This window comes from Danio rerio, chromosome 23 (assembly GCF_052040795.2).
Source record: "Danio rerio strain M-AB ecotype USA chromosome 23, GRCz13ab, whole genome shotgun sequence".
In the NCBI taxonomy this organism is placed as follows: domain Eukaryota; kingdom Metazoa; phylum Chordata; class Actinopteri; order Cypriniformes; family Danionidae; genus Danio; species Danio rerio.
In genome coordinates, this window is record NC_141043.1 from 35,673,580 (window position 1) to 35,694,154 (window position 20,575).

The following is a 20,575-nucleotide window of genomic DNA, read 5'->3' on the forward strand; positions in this document are numbered from 1 at the left end:
CTTTATAACTCTGGCATGCAATATTCGATCTGCCTCAAAATTCACACATTTAATAACAGTCCTGACCTGATCAGGTTTACATGCCGATATCCAGTTACAGTTATAGCGCCACCTGCTGGCCACAGGAAATGACATGTTTGACACTGTAACAAACTCCTTCCACAAACTTTCCCGTATCAGCACCAAAATAGAGTGGTGTCATCTGAAAGCTCTAGTGATGATATATTGTAAAGATCTAGAGTTTTTGCAGAGGGGCATGTCTGTGGTGGCATGACAAACCTCAACGCTTCGCCATGGAACAGGAATTTCTTATAACTCAACCACACAATGTCTGATCTGCCTGAAACTTCACATGATTGATAAAAGTCCTCTCCTGAACACATCCACATAACAATATTGAGTTAGTCATAGCGCCACCTGCTGGCAGAAGGTAGTTTGGCTTGTAACTCGGCCACACAATGTCAGATCTGCCTGAAACTTCACATGGTTGATGAAAGTCCTCTCTTGAGCACATCTACATGATAATATTGAGTCAGAGTCATAGCGCCACCTGCTGGCAGAAGGAATTTTGGCTTGTAACTCGGCCACACAATGTCAGATCTGCCTAAAATTTCACATGGTTGATGAAAGTCCTCTCCTAAACACATCTACATAATAATATTGAGTCTTTCATAGCGCCACCTGCTGGCAAAATGTAGTTTGTCTTTAAACACAATCTCCACACAATCTCTGATCTGCCTGAAACTTCACATGGTTTATAAAAGTCCGCTTCTGAACACATCCACATAACAATATTGAGTCAGTCATAACGCCACCTGCTGGCAGAAGGTAGTTTGGCTTATAACTCAGCCACACAATGTCCCATGTGCCTGAAACTTCACATGGTTGATAAGATTCCTCTCCGGAAGACATCTACATGCCAATCTTAAGTCACAGTTTTAGCGCCACCTGCTGACAGGAGGAAGTTTGGCATAAATCTGTGATTTTCTTAGATTTTTTTATATATTGGCTTAAATTAATATTGTTCGCTGTTCTCTGTCATCGTAAGGTCACCGGGCGGCGGTGAGCCCGGGTGCGAGGTCCCTATCATCGCTGCTTGCAGCTTTAATTATTATTCTTCTTCTTCTTCTTCTTCCGCGGAATGAATCGCGGTTTTGAGGGGCTAAACATGCCCGAAAACTCACGCAACTTTGCACACGCCTCAGAAGTGGCGAAAATTTACGTTTGTTATGGGCTTCGGAAGTGGGCGTGGCAAAATGACTCGACAGCGCCACCTAGAAAAATTAAACGGACGAGCCCCCGATCCACGAATCACGCACATGCACGAAAATTGGCACACACCTCAAACACACCAAAACATACGAAAAAGTCTCTTGGAGCCATATCTCAAACCCAACAGGAAGTCGGATATTTTTAACTTCCTGCGGCGAAAAAGTGGCGTTTTTGCCATTTCCAGGCGTTGTATTTTAACGAACTCCTCCTAGGGATTTTATCCGATCGACACCAAAATTGGGTTTTGTCATCTAAAGGCCTTGGCGATGTTAAATTGCGAAGCTTTAGAGTTTTCATCGATGGGCGTGTCCATGGTGGCCTCGCAAACTTTGACGATTCGCCACAAAACAGGAAGTCGTCATAACTCAGGCATGCATTATCTGATCTGCCTCAAAATTCATACGCTTGATAAGCGTCCTGACCTGAACAAGTTTACATGCCGATATCCAGATACAGTTACAGCGCCACCTGCTGGCCACAGGAAATGACATGATTTACGGAATTATAAACTCCTCCCACAAATTTTATCGTATCAACACCAAAATTGAGTGGTGTTATCTGAAAGCTCTAGCGATGATATATTGTGAAGATCTAGAGTTTTCAGAGAGGGGCGTGTCCGTGGCGGTATGACAAACCTCAACGCTTCGCCATGGAACAGGAAGTCCTTATAACACAACCACACAATGTCCGATCTGCCTGAAACTTCACATGGTTGATAAACGTCATCTCTTGAACACATCCACATAACAATATTGAAGTGGGCGTGGCAAAATGACTCGACAGCGCCACCTAGAAAAATTAAATGGACGAGCCCCCGATCTACGAATCACGCACATGCACAAAAATTGGCACACACCTCAAACATGGCAAAACATACGAAAAAGTCTCTTGGAGCCATATCTCAAACCCAACAGGAAGTCGGATATTTTTAACTTCCTGTGGCGATAAAGTGGCGCTTTTGCCATTTCCAGGCGTTGTATTTTAACGAACTCCTCCTAGGGATTTTATCTGATAAACACCAAAATTGGGTTTTGTCATCTTAAAGCCTTGGTGATGTTAAATTGCGAAGCTTTAGAGTTTTCATCGATGGGCGTGTCCGTGGCGGCCTCGCAAACTTTGATGATTCGCCACAAAACAGGAAGTCTTTATAACTCAGGGATGCATTATTCGATCTGCCTCAAACTTCACACATTTAATAACAGTCCTGACCTGATCAGGTTTACGTGCCGATATCTAGTTACAGCTATAGTGCCACCTGCTGGCCACAGGAAATGACATGTTTGACACTGTAACAAACTCCTCCCACAAACTTTCCCGTATCAGCACCAAAATAGAGTGGTGTCATCTGAAAGCTCTAGCGATGATATATTGTGAAGATCTAGAGTTTTTGCAGAGGGGCGTGTCTGTGGTGGCATGACAAACCTCAACGCTTCGCCATGGAACAGGAATTCCTTATAACTCAAACACACAATGTCTGATCTGCCTGAAACTTCAAATGATTGATAAAAGTCCTCTCCTGAACACAGCCACATAACAATATTGAGTCAGTCATAGCGCCACCTGCTGGCAGAAGGTAGTTTGGCTTGTAACTCGGCCACACAATGTCTGATCTGCCTGAAACTTCACATGGTTGATGAAAGTCCTCTCTTGAGCACATCTACATAATAATATTGAGTCAGAGTCATAGCGCCACCTGCTGGCAGAAGAAATTTTGGCTTGTAACTCGGCCACACAATGTCAGATCTGCCTAAAATGTCACATGGTTGATGAAAGTCCTCTCCTAAACACATCTACATAATAATATTGAGTCTTTCATAGCGCCACCTGCTGGCAGAATGTAGTTTGTCTTAAAACACAGTCTCCACACAATCTCTGATCTGCCTGAAACTTCACATGGTTGATAAAAGTCCGCTCCTGAACACATCCACATAACAATATTGAGTCAGTCATAACGCCACCTGCTGGCAGAAGGTAGTTTGGCTTATAACTCAGCCACACAATGTCCCATGTGCCTGAAACTTCACATGGTTGATAAGATTCCTCTCCGGAAGACATCTACATGCCAATCTTAAGTCACAGTTATAGCGCCACCTGCTGACAGGAGGAAGTTTGGCATAAATCTGTGATTCTCTTAGATCTTTTTTTTATATATTGGCTTAAATTAATATTGTTCGCTGTTCTCTGTCATCGTAAGGTCACCGGGCGGCGGTGAGCCCGGGTGCGAGGTCCCTATCATCGCTGCTTGCAGCTTTAATTTTTTGTTTGTTTTTGTTTTATTGTCTAGTTTATTTTATTGTAAAGCACTTTGGATCAACTACGGTTGTGTAAAATTGTGCTGTATAAATAAAGTTTGCCTTGCCTTACCTTTAAAAAGTAAATAATAAAGAAAAAAAATAAAAATAAATAATAAATAAAATAAATAAAATAAATAAAATAAATAAAATAAATAAAATAAATAAATAATAAAAATGCTGATGATGTAATAATGGTGTACTGATGATATTTATTTTTGGTTGCATAAGACTTTAATACATACTGGAAAAAAGGTAATTGGATTAAACCAAGTGAGGTGGAAAATGTTTACATATCATATATTTTCATCTATTTGCCATCTAATTACAAAATATATTTAAAGTTGGAGGGTTTTTGACAAAATTCTGACAGAATTAATTCTGTTTGGATTTTTTTGAGACACGGTATATATATATATATATATATATATATATATATATATATATATATATATATATATATATATATATATATATATATATATATATATATATATATATATATATATATATAATTAGTGAGGTTTCTACTAGGATTTTTGGATCTCTAATAATACGAATAATTATTTTACGAATTTATTTATTAATGAATAATTATTTACGAATAATTCTTATATGCAATTTTCCCTTTCGAATACTATTCTATCGCTTCAAAATGGTCTATATATGAAAACTAAAAAAAACTTGATGAAGAACTAGGGCTGGGCGATTAATCACAAAGTAATCGAAATCTGCATTCAGATTCACCTATAATCAATCAAAATTTCCAGGTTTATTATTTTGATTACTTTCTCTGTGGAGTCATGTGCATGCGTTTGGTCGGGCACCTCTCAAAAACGTTACTTTGCAAAGCCCTGTGATTGGTCAGTTTGGTAGCGGTGACTAGCTCAGGTGGCGCTGAGAGCCGATGAAGTGAGTGTTTACAATTGTCGAGTCCTGTGGACCTTAAGATGAGTTTGGCGATGGACCCATTCTTGAGCCTTACTTTGCACTTCATTGACAATGATTAAAAACTGCACCAGAGATGCATTGAGGCAGCATATTTTTCATTACATTAAAATGATTACTTACATTAAAATATTTGTTTACAGAAGATGCACTGTTTAAAATATTATTCACAGGATATACAGGAGATATTATATTTAGAAGAGATACTGCTTATTTTCTACTTTTAATATGAAAAACACTGAAAATAATTTACTTTGTTTCCAAAAGTGCAAGTAATTTATTTTACAATTAAATTGCCAATTTAGGCAATGTTTGTGTTTTAGTTTCAGTTTTTCAACACTGATATTCAATAAATAATAATAGATAGTAGATAGTGTTTCCTTCAAGTATTTTAAAATCAAGTAATGCACCCTTTATTCAAAAATCTCTCACTTGTAATATGCGAGTTGTAATATGCAAATAAAATAATCGTCCATTAATCGTAATGGAGTCAAAATGTTCAATAAATCAAGATTTCGTTTTTAGGCCAAATCCTATTAAGAACATATATTATTGGTAACACTTTATTTTGATGGTTCATTTGAATATTAGTAGACTGTCTGCTTAATATCTGTTGTTACTGCTCCTTCAACAGACAGACTAACTGACTATAAGAAACTTTGCAAGTACATGTCAACTTACACTAACCCTAACCCCAACCTAACAGTCTACTTATAATCTAATGAGAATAAGTTGACATGCCAATGCAATGTTACTTAAATTCAACAAACAGACCATCAAAAAAAGTGACCAAATTATTTATTTATAACAAATGACTACATCTATTAAATGTGCCTATATTTTATTCAATAAAGCAAAGAAAATTTGTCCCCTTTAAAGCCTTCTCAATCAGACAGAAGAGGGCACCATGACATTATGTATAATCGTGCATGTCTTCTATTGTACCTGATAGTGCATGAGAGTGTTGAGCCTCTTCCAATCATTTTCAATCTTGGTGGTGATGTCTTCATCCTGCAGGACCACGCGGGCCATCCGTCCCTGACGCCACTCTGAAAAAAAAATCAAACATCTGCCATTAAAACAGACTCGCTGAACCTCCCTCAGCTCAAAGCAAGATTGATTTGATCCAAACCTCTGAAAGTGTCTTTTCACATGTGTTTGAAAGTGTGTGTGTGTGTGTATGCGCGGTAGGGTATAATTAAATGCTAAAGAGAGAGCTGATAGGATATAGACAGGCTCAGAGCGAGAGTGATCATTGATTTTCTCCTCTGTTGAATAGGGTTTATTAGTTTACGTAGTTGCCAAATGCACAGATGACGCCTGCAGAAACCTACCCCCAACACACACACGCATACACACACACACACACACACACACACACACACACACACACACACACACACACACACACACACACACACACACACACACACACACACACACACACACACAGTTCTGCAGCTACACAGACAGAACATCATCATGGAGGAGATTGCTCTGTCCAAGGTGCTGGAAGGATGATTTGCACCGCTGACAGGGGGCTTTTGTGCAGTGTGTGCGGTGTGTGTGTGTGTGTGTGTGTGTGTGTGAGAGAGAGAGAGATGGGCGTTTGTGTGCCAGAAATGAAATGTGGAGTCAGTCTGTCAGCACCGTCTGTCAGCTTTTACCTGGGTCACACACATAACTGCTTGTGTGTGTGTGTGTGTGTGTGTGTGTGTGTGTGTGTGTAAATATTGTACATTTCCAGCACTATTTATGCATTACAGATAAAATGAAATTGAAAGTGAACATTGCAGGAAAAAGAAATATGTATTTTGATCATGAAATGCACATATATGTGATATACTATTAGTTTTCAGATCTGAAAAGACACTATTTTTTCCAATGAGTTAATCATTCATTCATTTTCTTTTCAGCTTAGTCCTTTTAATAATCTGAGGTCACCGCAGCGGAAGGAATCACCAACTTATCAAGCATATGTTTTACGCAACGGATGCCCTTCCAGCTGCAACCCATCACTGGGAAACACACATACACACATACAGTACATCACGGACAAATTCACCCATTTACCTAATTCACCTATAGCGCATTTCTTTGGACTGTGGGGGAAACCGGAGCACCCGGAGGAAAACCTGGGGAACATGAACATGGGGAAAACATGCAAACTCCACACAGAAATGCCAACTGACACAGCCGAGGCTCGAACCAGCGACCTTCTTGCTGTGAGATTATCATGCTACCCACTGCGCCATCGTGACACCCTTTACTGTAATTAAATACTGTATTAATGATTATTAAAACAGTAATATTAACCATGTGGAATTTGGTTTATCATCAAATTGGCATCTGCTTCATTCCTACTACTAGAAGGAGTGCCCAAACTTTTTTTTATGAAGGGCCAAAAACCAAACTCGATTGAGGCTAGTGGATCGAAGTTGAATATAGGTGGGGTCACTTACCATGGGTAATTTTCTAATTTATTTAATATTGTTTAAAAATGACTAGAATGACTCAGCGAAAATAGCCTAGTGGTTAGGAAAGGGATTGAAAAAGGACCTTGAGCCGGGAATCAAACTTGGCTTGCCATAAGCACCTCGGTGCTATGTGTTGACACACTAACCACTAGGCTATTGGCGCTAACTTCCACTTCTCTTAACCCAATCGAAAGTTTTAAAAAAGCAATTACAGAAAAAGTAAAGCTCTAACCTGATTTTTACCACGTTTCCAGATTTTACCATATTCTCACCCTGTTGTTTAATAGTTTTTTTTTCTTTTGGTTTCAGTTTTTGTCTTGGCCGCTTCCGAAACCGTTCTTCAATAGATTCAAACTCCCCTATCATGGTCAACTCTTCTCTGCGTCTCAAGTTTGCTGACGTACATGGCGAGCTACTGGACAAACTGGTTACAGAGTGAAAGCCGTCCACATGGAGATAAGCTATCAGCTGGTAAGCGCGGAAAGGAACGGCATCATATCATACCTTAGTGTTCGTTTTAAAGACAAAATGCAGCCATATGTAATTCTGGCTACATAATTTGCGATCTCCAGAAATGTAAATTGGGCTACGGTTTCAGAATGAGCCTATGCTGTATTTTTGTTTCCCTATGGAAGTCGATGGTCCCAGCAACAATGGTTTTTCAAAATATCTTGTTTTGTGTTCAACAGAAGAAATAATCTTATATCGATTTAAATCATTGAGGTAATTTTCAGTTTTGTGTGAACAATTCCTTTTAATACTGCAGGGATTTCACACTAAAATATTTACTATTCCAAAACACTTATTCTTTTGGGAATGGCACTAATGTTGCATTTGTCTGCTACATGTTGCATCTGTTACTATTTTTAGTAAAAAAAAAAACATTGCAAAATAAATGTTCAGTATTATTATTATTATTATTTTTATATAACCAGTATTATTATAACCTCTTGGTATTGTTGTTTAAAAGCAATACCACATTTACCAGCTTGCAAGGCAAATCTTTTTGGCACAGAACTAATCTAAGCACACTTCACTCACCCAGGTCCATGTCTACAGCTTTGGGTCTCTGTGAATACGGCATGTTTTTATACACAGCATCCAGAATCTTTTCCTTGACTTGCGTGATGGTGTCACAGTTCAAAACCTTGACCGGGATCTCCGGGCTGTTCTCGTTCTCTGGGTTGACGCAGTTTAAGATCTGGAGGGCAGAAAAAAAGAGGATGAGCATGATGAGATGTTGGGCTGTGGTGGGTGAAGCCGTAGGTGCGGAGCGGGGCTCTGGAAAAGGCCATTTCCTGGCCCGAGAAATCTAATTTCACACCCTCTGCAGGACCCCAATCTCAGCCTTAGCAGGGTATGAGAGACTAATGAACACTAGTCTCCCTCTGCCAGACTGTCTTCTTTCAAACACACACACACACACACACACATACGCATATACTCTGACATTCATCAGAGTTCATGAGATACTAAAGTAGTTAGTGTAATTATGATGCTGACCAGCGTCTTGTAGTCGATCTGCTGTCGGATGAGTTTGTCTTCGCTGAGGGAGTATCGGGCCTCTCCAGTGATGGCGTCTATTGGGCCTTTTTCCATCTGCTGTTTTATGGCACAGTACAGCATGAAGAGTGGCTCACCTGCACACTCCTGTAGACACACACACCAAGCATTACTTCATTAAGAAACATGTTCTTTGTAATAACAAACTACTACTACTACTTCTTGATACTGAAGCTTGGTAACACTTTAGAATTATGGTCTATTAGTTCATGTATTTACTAACATTAACTAAGTATGAATGATATCGTAAAGCATTTATTAATTATAGTTCAACATTAACTAATGTAATTTTAATCCAAAGTTGCGCTCGTTAACGTTAGTGCACAGTGAGTTAACTGAAACAACATTAACTAACGTCAACAAAGACGAATAAATACCATAATAAATGTATTTATTTATAAATATATAATAAATGAATATAATAAATGTATATAATTGTTTGTTCATGCTGGTTAATGCATTAACTAACATTAACTAATGGACCATTATTTTAAAGAGTTACCAGTTTGTTCATAAAGGATTGATTAAGTGGATCAAAATTATCCATAAAATACATTTAAAGTGGATTTCAATTTCCAACTAGTTATTTTTTTAAACTTTAAATTTTGAACAAAACAAGTAATATAACAGTTTTTATATAAATAAAATTCAATATTACCTTAACTTAAATCAAACTGTTGTGCTGAGATTTAAGAAATTTTACACACAATTGAAATAAAAACAGCTAAACAATTATACCATTTCTTAAAATTACAAGCAGACATCATTTAAACAAATCATTTGACAATATAGCTGACATCTGCTTCAAATGTTGGTAACATTTTTAGTTTAAGTTACAATTCTCAATACTAACTGCTGGCTTATTACCTAAAGATGTTGGCTGTTTATTAGTACATATAAAGTACATATTCTAGATGACCTTATTCTACATCTTTAATCCTACCCAATACCTAAACCTAATGTCACGATCACCAATGACCTACAATGAACTACAACTCCCATTATGCACCTCAGACACACCAGTTCCTGATTCCACGTTTACACACACATGAAGCTCACACTATTTACTCTGTGCACACGCATGTTTTACTAAGCTACATGGCATAGAGTGTTTTCCCGACCCTGTCAATCAAATGCAGATTCGTCAGGTCTTGAAACACTTCTGAAATGAGCAATGCTTTGAATCGCTTTAGTCACGTGATCTTGGCGCTTTGAATCATTTTATTCACGTGACCTGGTGTTTCGGATCATGCTTCGGTGCAGTGGTTTGAAACACTTGCGCTTTGGGATCTTGACACCGTGTTGAAACATCAGATTTGCGTCAGCCATATATAGTTTCCTGATCCTTGTTTTTTGTTTATTCTGTTTGTTGTCTGCACTGACCTCTTTGCCTTTGACTACAACCAGGGGCAGACTGGGACAGCATTTTCACCCGGAAAAAGTTACAATAGCTTAGCCCCTGGGGGTTTTGGTGGTGGTGGTGGTGGGGGGGTAGTTTAGTTCTGACAATCGGTAAGTGAAGAGCGGGGTGGGAGGTGGTCGATCGGTAAGTGTCGAGCAGGGGATTGGAGCTCCCTAAGGTTAGTCCGCCCCTGACTACTACTACACTTTTGGTTACCCTTATGATTTGTTCCTGTTTGACCACCGCCTGTCTGACTAACCTAATAATAAACTGCGTTTGGACCCTTACCCCTGTTATCAACCTGAATCCAGTGTTACACACCTAACTACCATAATACCTATTAAAAAGCAGCAAATTAGGAGTTTATTGAGGCAAAAGACGTAGTTAGTTTTTTTTAATAAAGTACTATTTAAAAGTTCATTTTTTCTTTCAGATGTCAACAATGAAGCAAATGACTACACTAAATGTTTGTAACACATAAATGTGTACAGTTTATTGTGTAATCACGTGTACTTGTGCACCACTGTATTCATTTCTGACCAAGCTTTCTCAAAATCTGATTCTCTGACTTTATGCAATTTCAAATTTCCTATAATTCCCAGGTTACTACTACAAATGTTTCTGCCAACAACTACTCACTGGATTTGCCTCACAGAGAGAAAGATATATTACTTCCAGGCACTTACCGCCAGCAGCAAATAAACAGGATATCCTTGAGCATTAAACATGTAAAGTCCAACCATTAAGTCCAGACACATTAATGTCTTTGATATTTTTTCAGCAGACTGCTTGAAGAGACTCCAATTATTTAAATTATTTCCTACAAACATTCAAACTCTAGTTGATCATGACATGACGGGCTGCTTCCTGTATAATTGGACGGCTCGGAGCCAGGAATAAGCTCCAGAGTGAACCAGACTTCATGCTGAGATTCAACAGTCTGTCTACATGAGACTAGTACTATTACAGCAAAGAAGTCAAAGAAGAAAGTTACCTTCAGGAACTTGTGAAGTAAGAAAGCAAACCAGTTGGTTAGCATCTTCTCAGCGACAGACTCCGTTCTGAAACACACAAATATTAGGAAATTATGAATATTTTGCCAAATAAAAAACATTTGTTTGCTTGTTCTTTAAGGAAACTGAAGATGAAGGAGAATAATAGTATAAATGGTGAAACACACAGGCTTTTATAGAGCCTTTTGTGGCTATTGGGGTCCAATAAGGCAGTGGTCCTTTACCAGGCCACACAAGAAATCATTAATTATTTTTATATTTATTCTAGGCTTACAAACAAAAGCGTTTCTGTATATTTATAACTTTTTGCATTATTGTCACTTACTACAAAAGTAGTTCCTTGGAGGACACATTAGCTTTAAACACAGCACAAATTTAATGTGTTTTCCTGCTCTTATTGGATTAGCAAGATAGAATTGGCCCTGTTAATTAGCTAAAAATGTACTGCAAGTCAGTGTTTCTAAACCACGTTCCTCGAGGCCCACCAACACTGCATGTTTTGGATGTCTCCTTTGTCTGTCACCACCACCGTTACAGGTCTTTCAGTCTCTGCTAATGATGATCTGAATCAGGTGTGTTTGGTTGAGGAGACACAGAAAATGTGCAGAGTTGGTGGTCCCCCGGCAATGCGGTTGGAAAACACTGCTTTATGTAATGATGTATGTATTTTAAAGTAGACCAATACCAGTCAAGGGCTGATAAGTTGAATTGAATTGAATTGAATAAGTGAATTGTGTAAACAAAATTGGCCATAGTGTGTGAGTATATGTGTGAATGCAAGAGTGAATGATTTTGCCAGTAGAGTTAGAGCTGGAAGGACATCCCCAAACATATGCTAGAATAGTTGGCAGTTCATTTCGCTGTGGTGATCCCTGATAAATAAGGCAATAAGCCGAAGAAAAATGAATGAATATTACATTAGTTAAAGGCACTTTGATGTAATGTTTTAGTAAAATTGATTAAAAATATTATACTTTCCCAAAATAAATGATAAATACTGTATGAAAAACAAGTTTAAGAATTTAAACAAGAAATGTGTCTCCAACTAATGGAAATAAAAATAGTTTAGATTATATTGAAGTACTAACATATGGACTGAACTCCAAAAATATTAATATATCTATTTATTTTAGGCTTGCAAACAAAAGCTTTTCTGTATAATTATAACTTTTAGCATTCTTGACACCCAATTCAACAGTAATTCCTTGCAGGAGACATTATCTTTATACACAGCATAAATCTGATGCATTTTTCTGCTCTTATTGGATTAGCAGGATATAATTGGCCCTGATAATTAGCTAAAAATGTCAGTTTCACAACCATGTTCCTGGAGGACCACCAACACTGCATGTCTAGTTTGTCTGTCTCACCCATTACAGGTTTTTCAGTCTCTGCTAATGAGCTGATAATATGAATCAGGTGTGTTTGGGTAAGGAGACATGGAACATGTGCAAAGCTGGTGGTGCTCCAGGAACGTGGTTGAGAAACACTGCTTTATGTAATAATGTAAAGTAGACCAATACCAATCATTGGCTGATAAGTGAATTGGGTAACCAAAATTAGTGTATGAGTGTGAGTGTGTGTGTGTGTGTGTGTATGTGTGTGCGCGCGCGTGCGTGTGTGTGTGTGTGTGTGTGTGTGTGTGTGTGCGTGTGTGTGTGTGTGAATGTATGGTGTTTCTAGTAGAGTTAGAGCTGGAAGGACATTTACTGTGTCAAACATATGCTGGAATAGTTGGCGGTTCATTCCGCTGTGGCGACCCCTGATAAATAAGAAACTAAGCTGAAGTAAAATTAATGAATGAACTTGAACCCACAATCTCTAAACTACCTAAGAAAGGAAAGAACAATCCCAGCCAGTCACTCCAGACAGCTTTTTTTCTATTTCATCTGACCACCTCCTGTCTCTTTCGTTCTTTGTCTGCTTTGAGGCAGGAGACAGAAGCACAGCCTCAAACCCACAGACGACAAACACAAGATCTCTAGAGTTGTGGGCAACAATTTAGGAAGAGCCCAAAAGGAAGAGCTGAGGGTTTTAGTTGAACACAGAGCAGGTGGAAAAAAGCGAAGGGAGAAGGCAGACAGAGGAAGAGAGAACAAACAGCACCCCGACGGGAGTGGTTAACGAGCATGAAAAATACATGAAAGGGTTATTCCCTCGTTCTGACGGCTGAGCACGCCTGTGGAATACCAATACCTCTCTTTCCATGCAAAACACTCCAGCTTTCACCCTGGAAAGACTTTTTTTTTCTTCCCCCCGCTTGTCTTCCTGTCTCTATCTGGCTTTTTGTGGCAGTGAGTATTATGTTCACTTATGGACATTACAAACAAGAATAAGCATCGGTGGACGATGTAATATCAGCTGCGTAATTGTCGCGGCGATGTCACACTTTCACATGCTCGGGCCGGTGAGGCAGCACACCGCCAATTTACTCAACAGTAGCAAGAGAAAATGACTCTCTTAATGCATGTGGAAATAACTATGATTACACCGCTGAGACAGCCCGCAAACACACAGTGTGGAAGAGAGTGTATGCGCGTGTGTATATTCTGTTGGAGAGGGTCATACTGCAGGGTCACACGTGATAGCGAGTGCTGATCGGTGAGATGAGATGAGGTGTGTTTATAGAGGTCAGGTCCCGCCGGTGATAAACTGAAAGTGCTGCTGCATATCCATGTGACCAATGCTAGATGAGTGTAGCCAGAGAGTCTCCTATAATCAATAAATCTATTGTTGTAAATGCAGTATAATTTCAATGGTGTATTTCTATTTTAATATGCTCAAGAAAGTGATTTATCATCATCAGATTTGAAAACAATGGCACTGCATGGAATTTCCTTGATTGTTTTCATCTAAAATGTAATCTTATCCTGATATAACAGTTGAAGTTAGAATTATTAGCCCTCCTTGTTCTTTTTTGATTTCCCAAATGAAGTTTAGAGCAAGGATTTATTTTATAGTATTGCCTATAATATTTTTTCTTCCGCATAGTCATATTTGTTTTATTTCGGCAAGAATGAAAGCAGTTTTTAATTTTATAAGAACCATTTTTAAGGTCAATATTATTAGCCCCTTTAAGCAAATTTTTTTTTTTGATTGACGACAGCACAAGTCATCATTGCTGTCACAATCACCAGCGATCTAGTCCATACAGATCGCTGGAAAACTACAAATATGTCACCAAAAGAACTACAAATCCCGTTATGCACCACACACTCACCTGTTTCTGTTTCACTACACATACACAGCCGGAGAATCATTATGAACTGATTACTTGGATTTTAAAAGCAGTACAGTCACACACACCAGTTGCTTTTGAGTCTTGTTACACTTTTTTGTTAGCACCACGATGTAGTTTCCTTTGCCTTGCACTGCCGTGTTTGACCTTCACTTTGTTTGTTTGCTTGTTTACATTGCTTGCCAACCAAGACTGACCAGTCTCCTTATGACTTCACCTTTTGAATGTTCTGCATTTACCCGCTTGCCACTGTATTGACTGTTGCCTGCCTGACTAATCTCGAATAAACTGCACTTGGATCCGCAAGTCTGTTCTCAGCATCTGCTTCGCTACAGATGTCCAATGATTTGCCTAATTGTCCTAACTTGCCTAATTAGCCTAGTTATGCCTTTAAATTGCAATAATATATATATATATATATATATATATATATATATATATATATATATATATATATATATATTCAATAGATAATTAAATCAAGAGAATTACCTGGTTACTGCTAACATTTATCATTAGCTATTAGTTCTGTCTAATAGTTATTAGAAGACAATCGAAAAACAATATTGCTTAAGAGGGCTAATAATTTTGACCTCAAAACGGTTCTTAAAAAATTAAAAACTGCTTTTATTCTAATCAAAATAAAGCAAATATGACTTTCTCCAGAAAAAAAAATATTATAGGAAATACTGTGAAAAATTCCTTGATCTGTTAAACATCATTTGGGAAATATTTGAAAAAGAAAAAAGCATTCACAGGAGGGCAAATAACTTTGACTTCCAACTGTATATACAGTACATAAACTAAACAACAGTTTTAAAAGAATCGGCCTCTTATTGTTTTTTTCTGATCATTATAATTACAATATTAGTTTTATATTATCTAACTGGCAAAACAGGCAGATTAGGAGATTTATTCAAGCAGACGGAAAGCATCCTAGAAAAGCACAATGATGGCCATAGAGTGCATAGACTTCACTAAAAAAGAAGTTATTATCGCAATGCAGAGTTTGTATATTCAGGTGTTAAGAGTCCATTACCATAAAGATGATGTGATTTGCATTATGCTGCATTTGTTTATCAAGATACTCGCTCATCTAGGTTAATGCATTAGAAGATGAAAAAATGCAAATTTTACTAAAAGAACAAACATGGATGTTGAATAACGAGGCCGACCAATTATGATTATTTAATAATGGTCCATTTTAGTGAATAAATCAAATGGCGCTTTCAGACAGAGATGAAATGAGAGGTGGGAAAACAGGAGTGATGCAAGATGGAGCGAGCTCAAGGAAAGCCGTCATGTTTGAGACGAGAGCTGTCTGATTTGTCTAAAGGACAGTGTGTATTTGTGTGTTTGTTCGGCAGCGTGTGTGGCGGACTTTATCCGAAATTTCATCATGTTTATATATTCTCTTTTAAGCCTGTCAACTTTGCGTTGTACCTGTTTTCTTCTAGGCTTGTGAGCCGAGGGACTTTGGATGCAGGAGTGAGAAGGAACCTATGTGTGTTTGTGCACCGATGCGCGCACTCATATGTGACACTCATTCAGGGATCGTGTGAGTTATGAGCACTGACACACATATACTACAATGACAGTTCGTTTGATGCTGGTTGCATCAGGTCTTGCACGGCTGTTTCCTGTCTCTTTCCTGTCTCAGTCAATCTGCGATCAATGATGGACTGTGACGGACGGGAAAAAAACCCTACAACCTACAAATATGGGCTAAATTACGAACTGCTGAACTAAATTTAGAAAACGCAGTATCCTTATGCAACTGGTTTATTAGAAGCATCCGGTTCAGTGCCTCTCATAAACTACCTCTACAAACGGATGGAAATTGAGTTCTAACAAATAAAATGAAGGGAAATTGGCCCGGCATTTTCAAATGCACGTGGGAATTGGGCTCTCTTGGCGCACGGGCATATTTCATTTCGCAGGGGCTCAGAGTCAATATCTGGCTTCGAAATATATTTCAAACCCAGAGAAGTCAATCTCCAAAATCTCTTCATTGAAGATTTGATGCTTTATATATATAAAAAGGAAAAAATGCTCTATTTTCTTTGAACAGGAAGCCCAAACACACTGCCTGCTCATCTCCTAGTGAGAAAATGAATAAACAGATAATAGTAGCAATTTGTGCACCTAAATGAGTTTTTTTGCATCCTCTACAACTTTATCATAGAATGTTTTTGTGTAATTCTGCCTTTGTCTGCTCATACTCCCTTTCTTCAGCATTTTTTGATGTCTTCTGCCTTCATTAATGAGCATTAGCTATTAGTGTGTAATGTATATGTGTGTTTCTTGATGGGGGTAAAGGAATGCTTCATTGAAGGGGCGACACACAACACAATGTGTCTCACTAATAGTTCATTCTGAGCGGCTCTGGGTGCCTGCAAATCTCATTAGGTGAAAACATGTGCACACACACAAAACAGCACCAAGAGAGAGCCTGAGGCGAAGGAGCCGTTCCATTTTTAGCCACAGTCCTCCACAGATATTAAGATGCGGGAGAGAAACATAAACAAAATCTCACTAAAAAAGTTTAGTCAAGAAGCAATATGCTATTCGAGTCTTGTTATTAGCATGACATGTTGAGCCATGATGCCCATGTGTTAACAAATAAATATACATACCACAAAAAAGAAAAAGAAATCAGGAAAGATAAATTAAACACTTCAGACAAAGATAGAGACAAAACAAAGGCTTGCATTAGACATGCTCAGCTGTGCCAAGATACAAAATAAAAACAATAAAATAATAAGATGTCTTTGGTGAAACAAAACAAAAAATCTTAAAAGGCACCTATGGTGAAAAATCTACTTTTCAAGCTGTTTGGACAGACCCATAGTCCTTTTTTTTCAATTTAACAGAATAAAAACGGTGGACCAATTGGAGCGGTTTTTAGAGCGACCGCAACTTGACATAGGAGTGTGGTCCTCCCGCCCACCCACCAATATTGATTGACAGGCAATTCACCATATCCTCAGTTTCTTGTTTCACGTCCTCCATTTTCAGCGTGTAAGTCAAAGCGACATCACTAAAGGAACACACTTGCTCTATTTTTAGATGTAAGGCTCATTGGGCTCAACACAAGATCAAAATTTTCCACATTATCGCTCTAATCGGAATTATTGTTTGTACCTTTTGGTAGGTTTAAACTTCCGCCGTTTGCATTTCTCGCAAACACAGAAGCTCCCTGTGATCTTAGGTGCAGCTGGAAAAGTGCAAGCGTGTTGTCTTATGTGTGCGTCTCTCCATTGGAAATAAAATAACAAACTTGCCTGCAGGCTGCAAACCAGAAGCACCTCTTTGCATGGCGCATTGCGGCGCCATGCATTTCAGAGTTCTGAGCGTGGGTTTCTGTCGGGTTGCACGCGGTGGCACTTCGGGTCGGCAGCTGGGCGCCGCGGGCGGCCGCCAACTTGGGGCGCCGTTGTGTTTGCCCTGGTGGAGGCCTGTGTTCGGAGTTCTAGAATGCATGGCGCTGCATGGCGCTGGGTAGCGCGACGATTCCGGACACTTCATGTTTCTGCCGCGCCACAAAGAGTGTCTGGTGTACCGTGTCGCAACTTCGAGCGGCACATCCGGTGCCTCAGTCAAAGTTAATTTAGTGTGCATAGTTATTGGTCTCGGTGTAAAAGCTCGGCACTTGAAACTAGCACAGTGTTGGCTGTAAAACTATACAGAGACACAAAAAATTTTGGACTCTCTGCTTGGTCTGAGTCGTATATGTACGGCTGAATGCTAATCCTAGCTTAACTTTTCTCTGTTTGCCTGTCTGTTGCAAACACAGAGCTTGGGAGCTCTTGGCTCCACCCCCTTGTTACGTTGAGCGGGAAGCTGAAACTAATTTTCATGTGAAGCAACACGCCCCTAAAACAGTAAGCTGTGTAAACGCCCACAACATAACACTTTTGAACACATTATAATAAAAACATCTAAACTGTGTTGAACTGAACCTAAACTGGCACACTCAAACAAACCATAATATTAATATTAAATCATACAAAAGGGGTAAACTATGTGCCCTTTAAGTTGAAAATAAAATAAAAAAGACAAAACAAAACACTGAGCTGGACGCAAGACAACAAAACAAGTCTAAACAACACAAGAGCAGGACAAAACAAAAAACAAAACAAAATTGCACAAAACAAAACTGAGCAGGACAAAAGACAAAAATGTTGCATGAGCTTCATGAACAAATTCATTCAAAATTTCCAACTCTCAAAATTGACATCTCTTATTCTCACCTGGCTCACACTTTAGAATAAAGTTTCATTAGTTAATGTTAATGTATTGAACACAATCAAAGTATGAACAATACTTGCAAAGCATTTAATAATCATAGTTCTACAGTTTACAAACGCACTGATAAAATCTAAAGTTGTGCTATCTCTTAACACAAACAAACAATGAATGGCTGTATTTTCATGAAATAACATTAATGAATGAACAGAATAAATAAATAACATGATGTACAGTTCATTAGTAAACACATTAACTAACTGAACCATATTGTCAAGTGTTACTTCTTTTTCTAATGTGATTATCAGTATATTTAAATGTCTCTGTCATTAAAGACTAGCAAAAAGCCACTGAAAACCATGCATTGCGCGACTGAGATTTGATTTATTGCGGCTTTCCTACTGGAGCGATGAATCAGTCTGCGCTGAAAACAATCACATTCCCTGCTGATGCAGATGGAAACAGAAGCCCAGAAACAAGCCTGAGTCTTATAAGTGACTCCATATCTCCCATAATCAAATAAAGATTAAAAAATAATAGACAAGCAAATATTAATGCCAGCTCCGCTTTAGGCAATTAGAAATGAATCATCCAGTCATTCCGATGACCGCCGAGACCAGACAGGCCCTTGTTATTTTTCACAGTCGGTTATCATTAAATGCAAGTGGGTCACTTTATGAAAATAAATTAGTCTCTCTGTTGATATTGTCTGATTCTTAAAAGATGTCTCATTTGCAAGCAACTGCCCTACAGGCATCTTTGACATTCATTATTTTCCTTAACACACATGAATGTCCTTTGTTCCTACATCAAGACATTCTACAAGGATCGCACACCATCAAAGCAGCTCACTCACTTACGACTGCTAGCTTATTCTGTTATGGTGATTTTAAGTACAACAACTTATAGATCTTTGCTGTTTAATACAACTGCTAAAACTAGCTGGAACTGTGACCTAATGGTTTGTTCTGTACCGTATGATTGAGTGGTCATGTAGGTTTCTAAAAGCTCCCTGCAATATTGTGAGTGGGCTTGACAAACCACATGTAGAAACACTCTTCCTCATATGCACCTGACACTTTATCTAAACTCCATCTTACAAGAACTCAATAAGGAAAACAATGTTTACTATATAAATGTTTACTATAATCATGTTGCGTTGATTGCTTCAAACTTAAATAGCTCATTTGCATAATATTCACCTTTAATACATCTCTTCCACAACATCCAGCACAACACAGTTCAGTCTCTTATAAAAGTATTTGTATAGCCTGTCTGATGTGTATAGTTAGGCAACCTTTATAGTATATGTTGGTTATGCATAGGTTTTTTAAAATAGCTCTTATGTCCAGTGTTGTGTTTGTGTACATAATTAATTTATGTGGCACTGTTTTCCTGTGAGACACGACATTTTATTCCTTAGTATGTCCACACATAAAATTTGCAGGTCCATAAATAAGAAAAAAAAAAGTGTCAAGAAATCTTATTTTAGCAGCCCAAAAGTTCATGAATCTTAATAAAAAAGGTCATTTACATTTTACATATTGTTGACATGCTTCTAGAATGAATTAGCATGCTGCTGCCATGATTACAACATGCTAGCTTAGCTGCTATGGTAAGTTTTAACACTGCTTTAACATCTACAAGTTTGAATTTGCATGTTGCCGTGTGCTGTGACCTGGAGGGGTGTGAGGTTTGGGGTGGTGAGTGTAGCGGAGGCCAGCTAGTGAAGTGCTGTGCAGGTAAAATCCTTACTCCTCTGACCGCTAAAGGTGCTCTAGCGACAGACGCTAGTGGCCATGGACTTTAGCCTCCTTGTTAGAGCAACCGACTCCCATGCGGAAGGTCGCTGGTTGGATCCCAGCTCGGAGCGGGTTGGGTGGAGTAGGACCGGCAGGGTTACACAAACAAGATTTAACATTTTCAACCCTAAACACTCCTAACTTGTTCAACATGACTGACATTGCCAAAATATTTAGTACATAGCTAGAATAAGTTACCATGTTGACATGTAGCATTACCACCCTGCTGAAAACAACTGCTTAAACCAGCCAAGGCTGATTGTCTGGTTTTAGCTGGTTGACCAGCCTGGTTTTAGAGGGGTTTGACCATTCCAGGCTGGT

General features: G+C 38.6%; 1 protein-coding gene across 21 annotated transcripts in view; it reads right to left on the reverse strand.

Moving 5' to 3' along the window:
- Window positions 1-20,575, reverse strand: part of plxna2 (plexin A2) — a 775,091-nt gene that overhangs the window by 40,087 nt on the left and 714,429 nt on the right. For all 21 annotated transcript variants that reach the window (XM_087307494.1, XM_087307492.1, XM_087307488.1 and 18 more), the window contains 4 exons: window positions 10,948-11,014; window positions 8,492-8,638; window positions 8,030-8,189; window positions 5,457-5,560 (listed from right to left, as the gene is read on the reverse strand). In XM_087307494.1, the coding sequence (XP_087163620.1) occupies window positions 5,457-5,560; window positions 8,030-8,189; window positions 8,492-8,638; window positions 10,948-11,014 (478 nt within the window). The remainder of the gene's footprint in view (window positions 1-5,456; window positions 5,561-8,029; window positions 8,190-8,491; window positions 8,639-10,947; window positions 11,015-20,575) is intronic.